Here is a 20,870-nt window from a genome sequence, read left to right as displayed (position 1 = left end):
TAATGGAGTGTGGACCGAGGTGGATCCCTACTCTATATTCTTTTATTTAACCCAGTGTTTTTTAAATATGTGTATATTGCTTTATATCCTATGTTTTCTGAATGCAATCCTAATATACTTCCCACTTCTAACCTAATATTTTCTTTCGCTAACTTATTTTCCAGTATTTCTCTTTCTCTATTGTATTTCCTACATTGTATTAAAACATGGTCAACATTCTCTATTTGATGGCCAAAATCACACAGCCCTGTAGTATGTTTTCCTATCAATTTTAGTGAACTATTTAGATATGTATGTCCTAATCTCATTCTAGTAATAATGTCTTCTTCTTTCCTATTTCTACCCCCTCCTCTCATGACACCTACTCTCCTCTGGACTTTGTAAAACTCTCTACCTTTTATTTCCTTATTCCAATTATCCTGCCACTTTTTATTGTGTTCTATCTTAATTATGCTCTTCACTTCTTCTATACTGTGCTTAATCGCCATGTTTACTTCTGTTTTAGTGGTTGCTTGTTTTGCGTATCTATCAGCTAACTCATTTCCCTCAACTCCTACATGAGCAGGAACCCAGAGAGATGTTAGCACACCTCCCGCTTTATTTATCCTGTAGATTGCCTGAACTATTTCATAAACTATATCTAGTCTTGTTTCTGATGCTATGTTTTTTATGCTCGTCAATGCACTGCTGGAGTCCAAGCACACGACTGCTTTCCTGGCTTTGTTTTCCTCTATCCAGATAACTGCCATATAAATTGCTACCAATTCCCCCGTAAAAACAGATAGTTTATCACTGATTCTTTTATTTAATACTATATTTCCTTGTGGGATAACTGCAGCAGCTCCTACTTTACCATTTATAGTTTTTGATGCATCTGCGAGTATCATGATGTTGTCAAAAAACATTTCCTCAATCCATTGTTCTATTTGGTAACTATTTAAATGTCTATTCTTCAGTAATTGCATGTTTACCTTTGGGTTGTCATACATCCACAGTGGTATTGCAGGAATTGGTACTGTTGGGCTAACTTTAATATTATCAATTTGTGTTTTGTTACATATATCTCCTATTATCCACCCAAAACTATTTATTTATTTCTTCTCTTTTTCTTGGCTGTTTAGTAACACTTGATGGGTTGGATGTCCTTACTTGGACCCTTTTAAATTTGCCCAATAAACTGCTGAGAGTTGATCTCTCCTCACGTCCAAAGGTTTTTCGTTCATTTCTACTTGTAATGCTGCCACTGGAGTAGATTTAGTAGCTCCACAACATAACCTTAAAGCCTGCGACTGGATCCGGTCTATTTTCCCAAGTAGTGTTTTTGAAGCAGATTGATAAATAATGCATCCGTAGTCAATAACAGATCGAATCAAAGTGATATATATTGTTTTCAATGTCAACATATCAGCCCCCCAATCTTTACCCTTCAAAGCCCTCATTATATTTAACAACTTTTTACTTTTTTCCACTATTTTGCTGATGTGGGTTGACCAGTTAATATTTTTATCAAACCATATTCCTAAATATTTAAATACTTGTACCTCTTCTATGTTTTCTCCATAGAGTTTTATTTGGAGCTTGTTTTGTACTTTCCTCTTCGTAAAATGTATGACTTTTGTCTTTCCTACAGAGAATCTTAAACCCCAAGCCGTCCCCCAGTCTTGAACATTATGTACCGCTTTTTGAATCTTTTTTTCTATATGATTTTTATTTCTACCTCTCTTCCACATCACTCCATCATCAGCAAACAGTGCCACCTCCACTAACCCTTCCACTTCACTAAAAACTTCATTTATCATGATGGAAAATAGTACTGGACTTATTATACTCCCTTGTGGGGTCCCATTTTCCACTTCGTATTCTCTGCTATATTCATTTTGTATTTTTACTAATAATGTTCTACTTGTTAAAAAGTCTTTTATCCATCTATACATTCTTCCTCTATTCCCAATCTTATTTAGTTTAATCAGCAACCCCTGTTTCCACAACATATTATACGCATTCTCTATGTCAAAAAATACCGCAATTATACTTTCTTTATTTATTTGTCCTTTTCTAATTTCCTCTTCCAGCTGCACTGCTGGGTCGTTTGTGCTTCTTGCTTTGCGAAAACCACTTTGGTAGTTTTTTATAATTTCTTTTGACTTTAAATAATATATTAATCTTTCATTAATAATTTTTTCCATTACTTTGCCCAAATTTGAGGTCAATGCAATCGGCCTATAATTTCCTGCCTCTTCCGGATCTTTCCCTGGCTTGCATATTGGAATTATTACAGCTGTTTTCCACTCATCTGGTAATTTTCCTTCTTCATATATCCTATTATATAATTTCAAGACCACTTCTTTGCCGATGCTACCTAAATGTTTGATCATTTGATAACTCACCAGGTCTTTCCCTGGCGTCGTATTTTTAACTTTTTTTAAAATTCGAACCATTTCATCCAAAGAAAATGTCATATCCATAGTGTTGGTAAAACTATTATAGTTGTCTTCCTTCATTTCCTCAATATTTAAACTAATTGTTTATTCTCTCTTTTGTTTTTCTACATTTCTCAAATTATCATTACTGTGCACTTTAACAAAGGTTTTTGCTAAAAGTTCTGCTTTTTCTTTATTTCCTACCACATTCCGCGTTCCATCTTTCATCACATGATTTTTATGTTCTTTTCTGACCCCTGACATTCTCTTGATCATTCCCCACACTTGGCTTAAAGGAGTACTTCTATTTAGTTCTCCAATGGTGTTTTCTTGTTTTTTTAATAACATACCTTACTCTAGCTTGATGCCTTTTATATTGGATCATGTCTTGGAAATTATGTGTTCTTCTCAATATTCTAAATGCTCTATTCCGTTCTTGTATTGCATCTGTACACTCTTGTGTCCACCACGGCACTATCTTCCTTCTTCTCCCTATACTATTCCTTGGTATTCTCTGTTCGGCTGCTTCTATTATGCACTTTGTAATATCTGTATTTAATTGTTCAATATCTTGATTTATATCTACTTCCTTTAAAGTTATGTCGGTAATTTCCCTAAATTTCTCCCAGTCACCATGATTATACTTCCATCTTCCTTCTATCCTAGTGCTTTCTGTCCTATGATTTATGTTTATGTGAATGAAGATTGGATAGTGATCACTTCCCATTGTGCTGTATTTATTTACTTCCCACTCCACCTTTCCTGCTAACCCTTGTGACACTAGTGTTAAATCTATTGCTGTTTCTTTACCCGTGACGACATCTAACCTTGTTCCCGACCCATCATTCACACACACCAGTTCTTTTTCCTCCAAAAGTGCTTCCAATGTATCCCCATTCCAGTCATCCCTTTCACCCCACATTGTGCTATGTGCATTAAAGTCACCACACCAAATCATATTGCCACTCCAGTGCTCCATTATTGTTTCTAGTTGGTGAATTTCTAATTTCTTGCATGGATTATAGAAGTTTAGTACTTTGTATCTTTCTTTATTATTCCATACTTCTACTCCTACTATCTCTAGTTCTTGTTTTACTTTTAATATTGAATAATGCATATCTTCCTTAATAAATATGGCACATCCTCCTCCTTGCCCATCATTCCTATCTTTACGTATCGTTATATATCCTTTTATTATAAAGTTTAATTTTGGCTTCAGCCATGTTTCTTGAATACATATTATATGTGGTTTATTTTTCATATTATTAATATATCCCTTTAATTCCTGTCCGTTTGCTATCAAACTTCTGGCATTCCACTGAACAATTAACATGGCGTTGGATTGTGGTAACATGACTCGGTCTCGTCTACTCTCTGTAGCTCACCTTGCACCTGTTCCCAGGATAGTTCTTTTAAATTTAAAAACTTTTCTGCTGCTTTGACAATTATTTTGATTTTCTCAGTCTTGTTTCTAGCCTGTTCTGTACATTTTATTACATAAGCCAGGAATACAACTAGTTTGGTCATGGAAATTCCTGTATTTGCTGCCTCTTGTTTTTTATTTATTGAACTATTTTCACTTCTGTCCTGTTCTGCACTTTCTTGATTTCTTATTTTAACTGCCTCTGCGTATGTAATATTTCGTTCAACTCTGATTTGCTGTACTTCTGTTGCCTGTTTTCTTATGATGCAGCCCCCATACGCTGCTGTGTGATTCCCGCCACAATTACAACACTTGACCTGTTCATTTTCTCCACATTGTCCATATTCTTGCTCTCCTCCACACCTTCCACATCTCATCTTAGCATGACACACACTAGCTATGTGCCCATAGCGTTGGCACTTGAAACAACGTACTGGGGGTGGCACGTAAGCTCTAACATAGAAGCTTAGATACCCAATCATGATTCTCTCTGGTAGGACCTCCTCTGCAAATTGCACTAGCACGGATTCGCTCTCAGTCTTTTCGCCGTTCCTAAATGCCATCATTCTTTTCATCATAGTGACAGTTCCTCCTTTTATTTCTCTTTTCAGATCATCTAAATTTTCTCCTCTTGGGACTCCTGTCACGACTCCTCTTGCCCCCTTTCGTTCTCCCACTTCGATTTTTTCCTTTATTATTTTGTTGCACAGTTTTTGCAATCGCATTGCTTTGTACTTTTGCTCTCCATTTTTGCATTTAATCAACAGCCGTCCGTCCCTGAGCACCTTCGCTATCTCCACCTCTCCAAGGTCCTTCTTTAATCCCTTAACCAGTGTCATCAAACTAATGTCATTCATATCTTGGTTTGATTTAAAAATATAAATTATCTTATATTCATCCACCATAACCCTTTTCCTCTTATCAACCTCTTCATCGTCTTCATGCACTCTTTTAGCATTCGACTTTCCTTCACTCCCTCCTCTCCCCTTCTTTCCTCTCTCCCCTCTAGTCCTATCCATTTCCATACTATCCTCATACATCCCGTCATTATCCACTTCCATCTCGATCCAGTCACAAAACAGCTTATGCTCAACCGCCCAAGCAGATTTAAACACTCTCGCCGCCAAATTCACTCCAAATGTTTGGTAGTTCCGCGTCTCTCCTTAGAGTCAAGTCCATCCATCCATTTTCTACCGCTTATTCCCTTTCGGGATCGCGGGGGGGGGGCTGGCGCCTATCTCAGCTACAATCGGGCGGAAGGCGGGGTACACAATGGACAAGCCGCCACCTCATCGCAGGGCCAACACAGATAGACAGACAACATTCACACTCACATTCACACACTAGGGCCAATTTTTTAGTGTTGCCAATCAACCTATCCCCAGGTGCATGTCTTTGGAAGCGGGAGGAAGCCGGAGTACCCGGAGGGAACCCACGCATTCACGGGGAGAACATGCAAACTCCACACAGAAAGATCCCGAGCCTGGATTTGAACCCAGGACTGCAGGACCTTCGTATTGTGAGGCAGACGCACTAACCCCTCTTCCACCGTGAAGCCCCTAGAGTCAAGCCGTAAACTCCAAATGTTTTGTTTTGAAGCGCCACCCTTTTCTTCGTTTAGCTTTCAATCAGATGAAGACCGCGCACGCCTTGTCGCCCCCTGAAGGACCGGAGTACAACACCACCCGGTGCCGTTATGTTCAAGTTGTTTTTTATTGAACAATTTAACATCCATTCATCCATTTACTACCGCTTATTCCCTTTGGGGTCGCGAGGGACGCTGGTGCCTATCTCATATACAAAAATATATATCCACAATATATAAACACATTAGGCCACTTCAAATACTTTCAATATTTTTTAAATATCCACCAAGATGAGAAATTAACATCCTCGTAAAAACAAAACAGTTTGAGTAAGAGACAATACAAACAGATAATAGAAAATCCATCCATCCAACCATTTCCTAGCGCTTATTCCCTTTGATACATAAATGAAAATACAATTAAAAAAAATTGAATCCTCAAATGAGGACTTTAATTTAAGCTGGCACAAGTGGCAAAAAAGACTGACAAAGTTGAGGAGTGCTCATCAAACACTTATTTGGAACATCCCACAGGTGTGCAGGCTAATTGGGAACAGGTGGGTGCCATGATTGGGTATAAAAGCAGCCTCCATGAAATGCTAAGTAATTCACAAACAAGGATGGGATGAGGGTCACCGCTTTGTAAGCAAATTGTCGAACAGTTTTAGAACAACATTTCTCAACGAGCTATTGCAAGGAATTTAGGGATTTTACCATCTGTGGTCCGTAAAATCATCAAAAAATTCTGAGAATCTGGAGAAATCACTGCACGTAAGTGATTATATTACAGACTTTTGGTCCCTCAGGCGGTATCCATCCATCCATCCATCATCTTCCGCTTATCCGAGGTCGGGTCGCGGGGGCAACAGCCTAAGCAGGGAAACCCAGACTTCCCTCTCCCCAGCCACTTCGTCTAGCTCTTCCCGGGGGATCCCGAGGCGTTCCCAGGCCAGCCGGGAGACATAGTCTTCCCAACCAACATCAGTGTGTAAAGGATATCATCATATGAAATCAGGAACACTTCATAAAACCACTGTCAGTAACTACAGTTGGTCGCTACATCTGTAAGTGCAAGTTAAAACTCTGCTATGCAAAGCCAAACCCATTTATCAACAATATCCTGAAATGCCGCCGGCTTGGCTGGGCCCGAGCTCATCTAAGATGGACTGATGCAAAGTGGAAAGGTGTTCTGTGGTCTGACGAGTCCACATTTCAAATTATATTTGGAAAAAGAGGAGGTGGTGTCCTCCAGAACAAAGAGGAAAATAACCATTTTGGATTGTTATAGGCGCAAAGTTCAAAAGCCAGCATCTGTGATGGTATGGGGGTGTATTAGTGCCCAAGGCATGGGTAACTTACACATTTGTGAAGGCACCATTAATGCTGAAAGGTCCATACAGGTTTTGGAGCAACATATGTTGTCATCCAAGCAACATTATCATGGACGCCCCTATTTATTTTAGCAAGATAATGCCACGCCACGTGTTACAACAGCGTGGCTAAGTAGTAAAAGAGTGCGGGTACTTTCCTGGCCCGCCTGCAGTCCAGACCTGTCTCTCATCAAAAATGTGTGGCGCATTATGAAGCGGAAAATACGAGAGCGGAGACCCTGGACTGTTGAACGACTGAAGCTCTACATAAAACAAGAATGGGACAGAATTCCACTTTCAAAGCTTTGACAATTAGTTTCCTCAGTTCCCAAACGTTTATTGAGTGTTGTTAAAAGAAAAGGTGATGTAACACAGTGGTGAACACACCCTTTCCCAACTACTTTGGCACGTGTTGCAGCCATGAAATTCTAAGTTAATTATTATTTGCAACAAAAAAATAATGTTTATGAGTTTGAACATCAAATATCTTGTCTTTGTAGTGCATTCAATTGAATATGGGTTGAAAAGGATTTGCAAATCATTGTATTCCGTTTATATTTACATCTAACACATTTTCCCAACTCCAATGGAAACAGGGTTTGTACGCAAGTGATTATCAAAAGCGAATAAATGCACATTGTAATCACAGTTTTAACTTAAAAATAAAAACTGGACTTGGATTGTCTGAGTATATTTAGATTTTCTTTTTTTTTTCTTTTTTATACATATTTGAATGGTCCATAGTTTCCGGTTTTTTTTGTTCCCCGACCTCTTGACATGTTTGCATGTTACATTTCTTCTGGACACAACTGATGCTATTTGGTTTTTTTAATTGTCTCATGCACAGGTGTCCAAAGGGTGTCCCGTAGCACATTTTACAAATATTATTACAAGTAAAAACATTTTTTTAAAAGTGGGGGGGAAAAATACATATGAAATTTATGAGATGAGAAGATGAGAAAAAGTTATAATATTGACTCTTATAACACAAAGCTGCCACACAGGGTGTTTTTTTTCCCCTCAAAAATTAATAATGAATCAAAATCAATGTTATGAATTATAGACCTATCACTTCACATAAAATACTTAACTTTGCAATAGTTTTTTCGGAGTAAAATTTATATTTTGTGTTTGCCAGAAAAATTTAAAAAATAAACATTTTCAGTGACAAAAGAAGGCATGAAACAAAAAAATTATGAACATTTTTTTTTACTTATAACCAACGGTTATATCTGGTAATTCTTGAAGAGATTTAGGTGTTGAAAGTAAAACAAAGGAAAAATAACATACCGGTATGACTTTTTTAACACTTTTAAATCTGAGAATTTTAGTGGGATTAAAAAAAACAACTGTCATTGCTCCAGAAATAATAATGAATCAAAATCAATGTTGTTATAAATGACTGACATATTTCAGGGTTTAATTACTTTACATCAAATATTCACTTTTAAATTTTGGGGGGGAAAATGTTGCATATTTTGTGTTCTTACCTTATATACAAACTCCAAAGCCAGTGAAGTTGGCATGTTGTGTAAATGGTAAATAAAAACAGAATACAACGATTTGCTCATCCTTTTCAACTTATATTCAATTTAATAGACTGCAAAGACAAGATACTTAAGGTTTGAACTGGAAAACAATGTTATTTTTTGCAAATATTAGATAATTTGGAATTTGATGCCTGCATCATGTTTCAAAAAAGCTGGCACATGTGGCAAAAAAGACTGACAAAGTTGAGGAGTGCTCATCAAACACTTATTTGGAACATCCCACAGGTGAACAGGCTAATTGGGAACAGGTGGGTGCCATGATTGGGTATAAAAGCAGCGTCCATGAAATGCTTAGTCATTCATAAACAGGGATGGGGCGAGGATCACCACTTTGTGAACAAATGTGTGAGCAAATTGTCCAACAGTTTAAGAGAAACATTTTTCAACCAGCTTTTGCAAGGAATTTAGGGATTTTGCCTTCTAAGGTCTGAAATATCATCAAAAGGTTCAGAGAATCTGGAGAAATCACTGCACGTAAGTGGCTAAGCCGGTGACCTTCGATTCCTCAGGCGGTACTGCATCAAAAAGTGACATCAGTGTGCAAAGGATATCACCACATGGGCTCAGGAACACTTCAGAAAACCACTGTCAGTAACTACAGTTTGTTGCTACATCTGTAAGTGCAAGTTAAAACTCAACTATGCAAAGCGGAAGCCTTTTATCAACAACACCCAGAAACGCCGCTCATCTAAGATGGACTAATGCAAAGTGGAAAAGTGTTTTGTGGTCTGACGAGTCCACATTTTAAATTGGTTTTGGAAACTGTGGATGTCGTGTCCTCCGGAACAAAGAGGAAAAGAACCATCCGGATTGTTATAGGCGCAATGTTCGAAATCCAGCATCTGTGATGGTATGGGGGTGTATTAGTGCCCAAGGCATGGGTAACTTACACATCTGTGAAGGCACCATTAATGCTGAAAGGTACATACAGGTTTTGGAGCAACATATGTTGCCATCCAAGCAATGTTATCATGGACGCCCCTGTTTATTACAGCAAGACAATGCCAAGCCACGTGTTACAACAGCTTTGTAGTAGAATAATGTGGGTACTAGACTGGCCTGCCTGTAGTCCAGACATGTCTCCCATTGAAAATGTGTGGCACAATATGAAGCGTAAAATAGGACAACGGAGACCCTGGACTGTTGAATAACTTAAGCTGTACATCAAGCAGGAATGGGAAAGAATACCACATGAAGAGTTTAAAAAAAATGGTGTCCTCCGTTCCCAAAGGTTTGCTGAGTGATGTTAAAAGGAAAAGGCCATGTTACTCAGTGGTAAAAAATTCCTTGTGACAACTTTTTTGCAATGTGTTGCTGCCATTAAATTCTAAGTTAATGATTATTTGCAACAAAAAAAAAAATGGTTACTCAGTTCAAACATTAAATATTTCGTATTGGCAGTCTATTCAATTGAATATAAGTTGAAAAGGATTTGCAAATCATTGTATTCTGTTTTTATTTACGAATTAGACAATGTGCCAACTTCACTGGTTTCCATCCATCCATCCATCTTCTTCCGCTTATCCGAGGTCGGGTCGCGGGGGCAACAGCCTAAGCAGGGAAACCCAGACTTCCCTCTCCCCAGCCACTTCGTCCAGCTCTTCCCGGGGGATCCCGAGGCGTTCCCAGGCCAGCCGGGAGACCCAGGACCCAACGTGTCCTGGGTCTTCCCCGTGGCCTCCTACCGGTTGGACGTGCCCTAAACACCTCCCTAGGGAGGTGTTCGGGTGGCATCCTGACCACATGCCCGAACAACCTCATCTGGCTCCTCTCGATGTGGAGGAGCAGCGGCTTTACTTTGAGTTCCTCCCAGATGGCAGAGCTTCTCACCCTATCTCTAAGGGAGAGCCCCGCCACATGGCGGAGGAAACTCATTTCAGCCGCTTGTACCCGTGATTTTATCCTTTCGGTCATGACCCAAAGCTCATGACCATAGGTGAGGATGGGAACGTAGATCGACCGGTAAATTGAGAGCTTTGCCTTCCGGCTCAGCTCCTTCTTCACCACAACGGATCGGTACAACGTCCGCATTACTGAAGACGCCGCACCGATCCACCTGTCGATCTCACGATCCACTCTTCCCCCACTCGTGAACAAGACTCCTAGGTACTTGAACTCCTCCACTTGGGGCAGGGTCTCCTTCCCAACCCGGAGATGGCATTCCACCCTTTTCCGGGCGAGAACCATGGACTCGGACTTGGAGGTGCTGATTCTCATTCCGGTCGCTTCACACTCGGCTGCGAACCGATCCAGTGAGAGCTGAAGATCCCCGTCAGATGAAGCCATCAGGACCACATCATCTGCAAAAAGCAGAGACCTAATCCTGCGGTCACCAAACCGGAACCCCACAACGCCTTGACTGTGCCTAGAAATTCTGTCCATAAAAGTTATGAACAGAATCGGTGACAAAGGGCAGCCTTGGCGGAGTCCAACCCTCACTGGAAATGTGTTCGACTTACTGCCGGCAATGCGAACCAAGCTCTGGCACTGATCGTACAGGGAACGGACCGCCACAATAAGACAGTCCGAAACCCCATACTCTCCGAGCACTCCCCACAGGACTTCCCGAGGGACACGGTCGAATGCCTTCTCCAAGTCCACAAAGCACATGTAGACTGGTAGGGCAAACTCCCATGCACCCTCAAGAACCCTGCCGAGAGTATAGAGCTGGTCCACAGTTCCACGACCAGGACGAAAACCACACTGTTCCTCCTGAATCCGAGGTTCGACTATCCGGCGTAGCCTCCTCTCCAGTACACCTGAATAAACCTTACCGGGAAGGCTGAAGAGTGTGATCCCACGATAGTTGGAACACACCCTCCGGTCCCCCTTCTTAAAGAGAGGAACCACCACCCCGGTCTGCCAATCCAGAGGTACCGCCCCCGATGTCCACGCAAGGCTGCAGAGTCTTGTCAACCAAGACAGCCCCACAGTATCCAGAGCCTTAAGGAACTCCGGGCGGACCTCATCCACCCCTGGGGCCTTGCCACCGAGGAGCTTTTTAACTACCTCAGCGACCCCTGCCCCAGAAATAGGAGAGCCCACCACAGATTCCCCAGGCGCTGCTTCCTCATAGGAAGACGTGTTGGTGGGATTGAGGAGGTCTTCGAAGTATTCCTTCCACCTATCCACAACATCCGCAGTTGAGGTCTGCAGAACACCATCCGCACCATACACGGTGTTGATAGTGCACTGCTTCCCCTTCCTGAGGCGGCGGACGGTGGTCCAGAATCGCTTCGAAGCCGTCCGGAAGTCTTTTTCCATGGCTTCCCCGAACACCTCCCATGTCCGAGTTTTTGCCTCCGCGACCGCTGAAGCTGCACACCGCTTGGCCTGTCGGTACCTGTCCACTGCCTCCGGAGTCCTATGAGCCAAAAGGACCCGATAGGACTCCTTCTTCAGCTTGACGGCATCCCTCACCGCTGGTGTCCACCAACGGGTTTTAGGATTGCCGCCCCGACAGGCACCAACAACCTTGCGGCCACAGCTCCGATCAGCCGCCTCGACAATAGAGGTGCGGAACATGGTCCACTCGGACTCAATGTCCAGCACCTCCCTCGTGACATGTTCAAAGTTCTTCCGGAGGTGGGAATTGAAACTTTCACTGACAGGAGACTCTGCCAGACGTTCCCAGCAGACCCTCACAATGCGTTTGGGCCTCCCAGGTCTGTCCGGCATCCTCCTCCACCATCGCAGCCAACTCACCACCAGGTGGTGATCGGTAGAAAGCTCTGCCCCTCTCTTCACCCGAGTGTCCAAAACATGAGGCCGCAAATCCGATGACACAACTACAAAGTCGATCATGGAACTGCGGCCTAGGGTGTCCTGGTGCCAAGTGCACATATGGACACCCTTATGTTTGAACATGGTGTTTGTAATGGACAAACTGTGACGAGCACAAAAGTCCAATAACAGAACACCACTTTTGGGTTTTGGGCTTTGTATATACCGTATTTCCTTGAATTGCCGCTGGGGCGCTAATTAATTTAAAACCTCTTCTCACTCCTGCACTTACCAAAGGCATGCGGTAAAAGTAAGCATGCGCTAATTATTTTAAAACCTCTTACCACTTACCAAAGGCATGCAGTAAAAATTTTAGTGTGATCTAATCTTGGACCTTAAATCCTACTGAATAGCTCTTAATCTTCTTCCCTTAATGCGATTTCAAATTACCGGTATTGAAATCAGCTGCCTCCATTTTGAAAATGATGACAGGGGAAGTGACGTCACGAGTTTGACCAGACGGTAATACTAAGCATGCGCTAATTATTTTGCGGCAATTCAGGGAAATATGGTGTATATATATTTTTTTACTTCATATTGACAGATACAACAAATTTAATCTAGAAGGAAAAAACTCAATTTACGACTTATTTTTAACATTTTTATGACTGAGACCCGTGACCAAACTTGAGGAGAGATTGGTTAAAAAAACTGGTGTTAAAACAAAATCTATCTATCATAACTGTTTTTAAAAAATGGAAAACCTCAAAAAGGCACGCCCGTGCTTTAATTTCAGAGCAAAAGTTTGGACACCCCTGGTCTAACGTGTTAAAATCTCCTCTCCCCGGGGTGTTCCTGAACGCCTCACGGTGACTCGCGCCTATTTAACATTCAAGCCTGGACAGCCGCAGGTTGTTGCGCAAGCGCAGCCCATTGAGAGTGCATGAATGCGGAGAGGGGAGAGCACTGGGAGTACTGGGGAAGAGGACTGGGACTGTGCGGACCCCGGGAAGGCGGACATGGACGGTCAGACGTGTTCCAGGCCGTGCCATGAGGAGAGGACCAAGGTCCCGGACCGGGTGACCCTGAAGAAGGAGATTGGGCTACTGAGCGCGTGCACCATCATCATAGGTGACGAACAACACGTAGAATGTAGATTTACACTAACAATGGAGGCCACGGTGTATTTTTGAATTGTGTTAACAGGATTAAGCCACAAATGTGCACTAATACCTTCTTAGAAATATATTCAAAGACACAACCAGTCGCCGTGAGAAAAAAGTTTATTTTTATTGTTTATATTGGTCACAGTTACGATTATTAATAATATACTAATGTGGGGTGTATAGCCTGGTTATGATAACATACATGTAAACATACATCTAGAGCAGGGTTTTTTTTTACATTTTTGACCTCCAGGCCCAACTTTTTTACTACAGAGAGGCCTGGGGCCCGCTCACATATTATGAAAGATCGTTATTTATCAAACACATAAACCTGAGGCTTAGGTCAGGCTGATTAGATAAAAGGTAGTAACCAAATATACTGCATACGAAGGGACTGATAAATACCTGCCAAAAATACACTTATGTTGTGCTAAAACAAATACATTAAATTATTAGATAGATAGATAGATGGAAGGATGGATGGATGGATAGATAGATCGATCGATCGATCGATCGATCGATCGATAGATAGATAGATAGATAGATAGATAGATAGATAGATAGATAGATGGATAGTACTTTATTGATTCCTTCAGGAGAGTTCCCTCAGGAAATTATTATTAATGATAATATTAAACTAAGCTGTAACTAAAATTAAAGTGTAAATGAAAATACAGCTTCACCACTTTAGTCGTAATTTTTGCGCTTAAGAAACTTCACTATGACTTTAGCTCAAGACTTTTTCTGTTTGTACGTTATTGTCATTATTGCTACAAGTGGAGGAAAAGTGCATTACAACTGAGAAACAGATACTTTTTGCTGGCCCTCTAGAGGGCGCTCGCGGCCTAACAATAAACCCCGGCCCTATAGGTACAGTAACACACCCTGATCTATAGTACATTTGACCTTTGAACTTCAATCCCTCAGCCTTATGGGCTGTCAACTAAAGCAGGGCGAGAAGGCTGAAATGCGTTTTATGTCGGTCGATATCGATAATTTTTTTTTTTTTTTTACGACCTATGGAAAATAAGGACAAGGAAAAAAATATATATACAAACTTTGTTTTTGAAAATTAACTTTACTCTGATCATCCTTTCTTCTTCTGTTTCTTCTTATGGTGGGGCACTCATTGTTAAAAGTGCATAACTACCACCTACTGTATTGGAGTGTGAACCACAGTTCCCTCCCTCCTCACTCCCTCACGTACACACAGGACATATATACTGTATCTTTTTATACTAAATTATATTCCATAAACCTGTCTCTTCTAGAAATTTCAGTAAAATGTTCTGGTTGCTGCTTACTGGGAGAGTAATTTCCCTCTCTCCATGTTTTTTGAACGTCCTAATTTAATGCCTGATGTGATTGTGCTCCCCCTTACAGTTCTACCCGCTCCTACTGTGTTCTGTATTGCATATTAGTGTGTTCCTGTTGTACTCTTTATAATCTTTCTTTTAATCGACCAAGAAAGGAAAGGAAATGTCAACACAAGCATGGAAAACACTCAAAACAATGTAAACAAAATAGTAAATATACATTGAAGACTTAACAATAAGCTCTTAAAATGAAAGTGAAAGAATGAGGAATATGTAACAAATGTTTGATAAAGTGTATAAAAATAGTGCAAAGTGTGCAAATGTAAAAATAGCATACAAACCCCGTTTCCATATGAGTTGGGAAATTGTGTTAGATGTAAGTATAAACGTAATACAATGATTTGCAAATCATTTTCAACCCATATTCTGTTGAATATGCTACAAAGACAACATATTTGACGTTCAAACTCCTAAAAATTTTTTTTTTGCAAACAATCATTAACTTTAGAATTTGATGCCAACAACACGTGACAAAGAAGTTGGAAAAGGTGGCAATAAATACTGATAAAGTTGAGGAATGCTCATCAAACACTTATTTGGAACATCCCACAGGAGTGCAGGCTAATTGGGAACAGGTGGGTGCCATGATTGGGTATAAAAGCAGCTTCCATGAAATGCTAAGTAATTCACAAACAAGGATGGGGCGAGGGTCACCACTTTGTAAGCAAATTGTCAAACAGTTTTAGAACAACATTTCTCAACGAGCTATTGCAAGGAATTTAGGGATTTTACCATCTACGGTCCGTAAAATCATCAAAAGGTTTAGAGAATCTGGAGAAATCACTGCACGTAAGCGATGATATTACGGACTTTTGATCCCACAGGCGGTACTGCATAAAAAAACCGACATCAGTGTGTAAAGGATATCACCACATGGGCTCAGGAGCACTTCATAACACCACTGTCAGTAACTACAGTTGGTCACTACATCTGTAAGTGGAAGTTAAAACTCTACTATGCAAAGCCAAACCCATTTATCAACAATACCCTGAAACGCTGTTGGCTTCGCTGGGCCCGAGCTCATCTAAGATGGACTGATGCAAAGTGGAAAAGTGTTTTGTGGTCTGACGAGTCCACATTTCAAATTATATTTGGAAACAGAGGACATGGTGTCCTCCAGAACAAAGAGGAAAGTAACCATTCAGATTGTTATAGGCGCAAAGTTCAAAAGCCAGCATCTGTGATGGTATGGGGTGTATTAGTGCCCAAGGCCTGGGTATCTTACACATCTGTGAAGGCACCATTAATGCTGAATGGTCCATACAGGTTTTGGAGCAACATATGTTGTCATCCAAGCAACGTAATCATGGACGCCCCTGCTTATTTCAGCAAGACAATGCCACGCCACGTGTTACAACAGCGTGGCTTCGTAGTAAAAGAGTGCGGGTACTTTCCTGGCCCGCCTGCAGTTCAGACCTGTCTCCCATCAAAAATGTGTGGCGCATTATGAAGCGTAAAATAAGACAGCGGAGACCTCGGACTGTTGAACGACTGAAGCTCTACATAAAACAAGAATGGGAAAGAATTCCACTTTCAAAGCTTCAACAATTAGTTTCCTCAGTTCCCAAACGTTTATTGAGTGTTGTTAAAACAAAAGGTGATGTAACACAGTGGTGAACATGCCCTTTCCCAACTACTTTGGCATGTGTCGCAGCCATGAAATTCTAAGTTAATTGAATATGGGTTGAAAAGTATTTGCAAATCATTGTATTCCGTTTATATTTACATCCAACACAATTTCCCAACTCATATGGAAACAGGATTTGTACATAGTATGTACTATGCTATGTATATACACAGTAAACATAGTAAACAAACCTGATAAGAAAATTTGTTTTGCGGGTTTTGTGCCAGGAAGTTACAGCTGTGCTCTAAAGCTGTGGTTCTCAACCTTTTTTCAGTGATGTCCCCCTTGTGAACATTTATTTAATTCAAGTACCCCCTAATCAGAGCAAAGCATTTTTGGTTTAAAAAATAGATAAAGAAGTAAAAAACAGCACTATGTCATCAGTTTCTGATTTATTAAATTGTATAACATTGTATAATATTTGTAGTGGTCTTTATTTAACTATTTGGAATAAAATATAAATAAATAACTAAAAACTTGTTGAAAAATAAACAAGTGATTTAATTATAAATAAAGATTTCTACACATAGAAGTAATCATCAACTTAAAGTGCTCTCTTTGGGGATTGTAATAGAGATCCGTCTGGATTCATGAACTTAATTCTAAAAATTTCTTCACAAAAGAGAAATCTTGAACATCAATATTTATGGAACACGTCCACAAAAAATCTAGCTGTCAACACTGATAATTGCATTGTTGTATTTTTTTTTTCACAGTTTATGAACTTACATTCATATTTTGTTGAAGTATTATTTAATGAATATATTTATAAAGGATTTTTGAATTGTTGCTATTTTTAGAATATTTTTAAAAAATCTCACATACCCCTTGGCATACCTTCAAGTACCCCCAGGGGTACGCGTTCCCCCATTTGAGAACCACTGCTCTAAAGGGTAAGGTGGTCCACATTGTGGTCCATACTGTCGAAGTGACTTTTCCTGTTTCATCCACAATTTCTTCATTTTAATCAGCCGCGAGACAACTGACATAAATGTTGACAATATTGATATTGTTTTATTCTTTCCTGCTTCCGGACTCTTTTTTTTTTTTGTCACGTGCTGCTATAAGCGGCGGCCAAGCGAGGTTAGGGGGTCATATCCCGGCTGTCCAGAGCGGCCCACGGATGTCCGCTTACGTAACGGCTGTCTCTGCCACTTGGCTGCCTGCCGCTCCGCGACTGAACGGTCGTATGTTAGCGTTTACTAGTGGTGGCGGCAGGTGGGAGTGGCCAGGCGCTATAACTCACTCGCTCCTATGGGGGTCTTTGTGTGTGTGTGTGTGTGTGTGTGTGTGTGTGTGTGTGTGTGTGTATGTGTGTGCGTGTGTATGTGTGTTGTGGTTAGGGGGCAATCCAGAAGCTGATCTGTCCAATGACTCAAAATCAAGAGGATTTTTAAACAGTGATCCTTCCTCTTCTTCCTCCTCAGGGAACATCATCGGCTCGGGCATCTTCATCTCTCCCAAAGGTGTCCTGGAGCATTCGGGCTCGGTGGGCCTGGCGCTCCTTGTCTGGCTGCTGGGAGGATGCATCGCCGCCCTGGGCTCCTTATGCTACGCCGAATTGGGCGTCACCATCCCCAAGTCGGGCGGCGACTATGCCTACGTCACGGAAATATTTGGCGGTCTCATGGGGTGAGTCAGGAGGTTATTGCTACGGTTTACTTAAAGATCTCTTGTGTCTCTGGCCTTCCCGGGCTGAAGGGCGGCCTGGGTGTGTGAAAAGATCAAAGACAACACCGGTGATGATCGTTGAACAATGCTTACTTTATACACCAGCGAGCAAAACAACAGGTCCTACAGTATGAATAGCTGTGGGGAGAACCTTGTGTGTGACCCAACACCCATTTTTAGAGCCCCATTGCTGCCCACCCCTTAGTTGTCTCAACTTCTTAGTCTTAGAATTCTCTCTTACTGTACTTGTCTGGCTCATGACCATGGCTTCCCTATATGTCCTACAAGCGATAAAGTTAGGGTTACCGGGTCGAGACACAAGTTACCTACTTCTGACATCAATGCCGGCCTGAGTTAGGATCCTGAGTACCTCAATATGGGTCCGGGCCCCTTGGGGCGTCTCTCCTCACATCTCACAGAGACATGGCGCCATCTAGTCTGGGTGTAACCATTATGTACACCTAGTTAATAAGTGTCACCACCAACCAACTATGGGACATTAAACTGGATGTTCGCCGACACACAACAATTTAAAGACATGTGCTTTCACTTGGTAAAAGATACTACACGTCCCGTTATATCATATCAAGGGATGCAACGATTACCAGTGACAAACCATGAGACATTAGTTTTAAATTTTGATTATTCTAAAACTGTCAATTTTGATTATTCTAAAACTGTGCTTGATTACATCTTACTTTGAAAAACCTGCGCTGACAATTACTAATTCTATCGGATAGAAATTAATCGTCTCCGAAGAATTAGTGTGGTGTTCAGGCTTGTCTCGTACGCACGGGGAGCGTGTGTACATTAGCAGTGCACAACAAATGATTTTAAAAATAAAAATAACATTTTTTATTTAAATAATAACCTTTTTGAAAATAAGTTTTTAGGTCATCTCCATGCAAGTAGAAGGAGATTTTATGACCTGTAACCTGTTTTGAAAAAGTTTAATTATAATTATGATACCAAATAATACATTGCCAAAATAATATTGAATTGAAAATTGTGTTGAATCAAGAATCGATTCTGAATCGAATCATCACCCCAGGGATCGGAATCGAATTGTTAAGAGCCCACAGAGCAGGCCAAGAACAGCACATAACAATTGTTGTTAGCTAGCCAAATGGCTATTATTAGCAAACAGCACACAAAGCTAATGCACGTGTGTTACATAAGACCCAGTTTACATCATTGTGCACTAAAAGCCTTAAAAGGTTGGTATATAGTTTTCAAAATACATTGGAAATTTAGCAACCTGTACGCATCCGCGTAAAAGTTGCAAACATCCCTTTATGGCAGGCCAATACAATGCGTTGTACCATTTAAATAATTTATAACATGCTTATTTTTTTTAATCGGTTTTCATTCAGTTTCCTTTATTGTCAACGAAAAACATATGTGTTACCAATACATAATATTTTATTTTAAAAACACATACATAATACAGTGGGGCAAAAAAGTATTTAGTCAGCCACCGATTGTGCAAGTTCTCCCACTTAAAATGATGACAGAGGTCTGTAATTTTCATCATAGGTACACTTCAACTGTGAGAGACAGAATGTGAAAAAAAATTCCAGGAATTCACATTGTAAGAATTTGAAATAATTTATTTGTTAATTATGGTGGAAAATAAGTATTTGGTCAACCATTCAAAGCTCTCACTGATGGAAGGAGGTTTTGGCTCAAAATCTCACGATACATGGCCACATTCATTCTTTCCTTAACACGGATCAATCATCCTGTCCCCTTAGCAGAAAAACAGCCCCAAAGCATGATGTTTCCACCCCCATGCTTCACAGTAGGTGTGGTGTTCTTGGGATGCAACTCAGTATTCTTCTTCCTCCAAACACGACAAGTTGAGTTTATACCAAAAAGTTCTATTTTGGTTTCATCTGACCACATGACATTCTCCCAATCCTCTGTTGTATCATCCATGTATCCATTTTGGTATAAACTCAACTCGTCGTGTTTGGAGGAAGAAGAATACTGAGTTGCATCCCAAGAACACCAAACCTACTGTGAAGCATGGGGGTGGAAACATCATGCTTTGGGGCTGTTTGTCTGCTAAAGGGACAGGACGATTGATCCGTGTTAAGGAAAGAATGAATGGGGCCATGTATCGTGAGATTTTGAGCCAAAACCTCCTTCAATATTTTCCACCATAATTTACAAATAAATTCTTTAAAATTCCAACAATGTGAATTCCTGGATTTTTTTTTTCACATTCTGTCTCTCACAGTTGAAGTGTACCTACGATGAAAATTACAGACGTCTGTCATCATTTTAAGTGGGAGAACTTGCACAATGGGTGGCTGACTAAATACTTTTTTGCCCCGCTGTAGGTCCTCTCTTCAATTGACTCATCACTCATAGGAGGGGGCATAGAGGTCAGGTGAAATGTGAGCTCGGGGCGGAAGCCAAAGGCAGGGCCCATGGCGGTCCAATCCTCGGTTACAGAATCTGGCTCTTGGGACGTGGAACGTCACCTCGCTGGGGGAGAAGGAGCCTAAGCTGGTGCGCGAGGTGGAGAAATTCTTGCTGGATCTATTCGGACTCACTTCAAGGGCTCCGGAACCAGTCCTCTCAGGAGGGGCTGGACTCTCTTCCACTCTGGCGTTGCTGGAGGCGGCGGGCTGGGGTGGCAATACTTGTTGCCCCACGGTTCAGAGCCTGTACGTTGGAGTTTAACCCAGTAGACGAGAGGGTAACTTCCCTCTGCCTCCAGGTGGGGGAACAGCTCCTGTTTTTTTGCGCCTGTTGCACCAAACAATACTTTTTGGGTTCCCTTTTCTTAGGTGACTCCCTTGTTCTGCTGGGGAACTTCAACGCTCACATTGGCAACAACAGTGAAACCTGGAGAGGCGTGATTCTGAGGAACAGACTCCCAGATATGAACCCAAGTGGTGTTTTTATTAGATTTTCGTGCTTTTTTATTTTTTACCTTGCTGTCTGCGAA

The 20,870-nt window shown here is 41.1% G+C and overlaps 1 protein-coding gene across 1 annotated transcript in view; it reads left to right on the top strand.

Annotated features, from left to right (window-relative positions):
• Window positions 1-13,005: 13,005 nt before the first annotated feature.
• slc7a10b (solute carrier family 7 member 10b) overlaps window positions 13,006-20,870 on the top strand; it is a 25,713-nt gene continuing 17,848 nt past the window's right edge. The window contains exons 1-2 of the mRNA XM_061894550.1: window positions 13,006-13,202; window positions 17,668-17,872. Coding sequence (XP_061750534.1) covers window positions 13,019-13,202; window positions 17,668-17,872 — 389 coding nt within the window. The 5' untranslated portion in view covers window positions 13,006-13,018. The remainder of the gene's footprint in view (window positions 13,203-17,667; window positions 17,873-20,870) is intronic.

This window comes from Nerophis ophidion, linkage group LG03 (genome assembly GCF_033978795.1).
Source record: "Nerophis ophidion isolate RoL-2023_Sa linkage group LG03, RoL_Noph_v1.0, whole genome shotgun sequence".
In the NCBI taxonomy this organism is placed as follows: domain Eukaryota; kingdom Metazoa; phylum Chordata; class Actinopteri; order Syngnathiformes; family Syngnathidae; genus Nerophis; species Nerophis ophidion.
The sequence above is the reverse complement of the archived record's forward strand: the minus strand, read 5'-3'. Positions and strand labels throughout refer to the sequence as shown.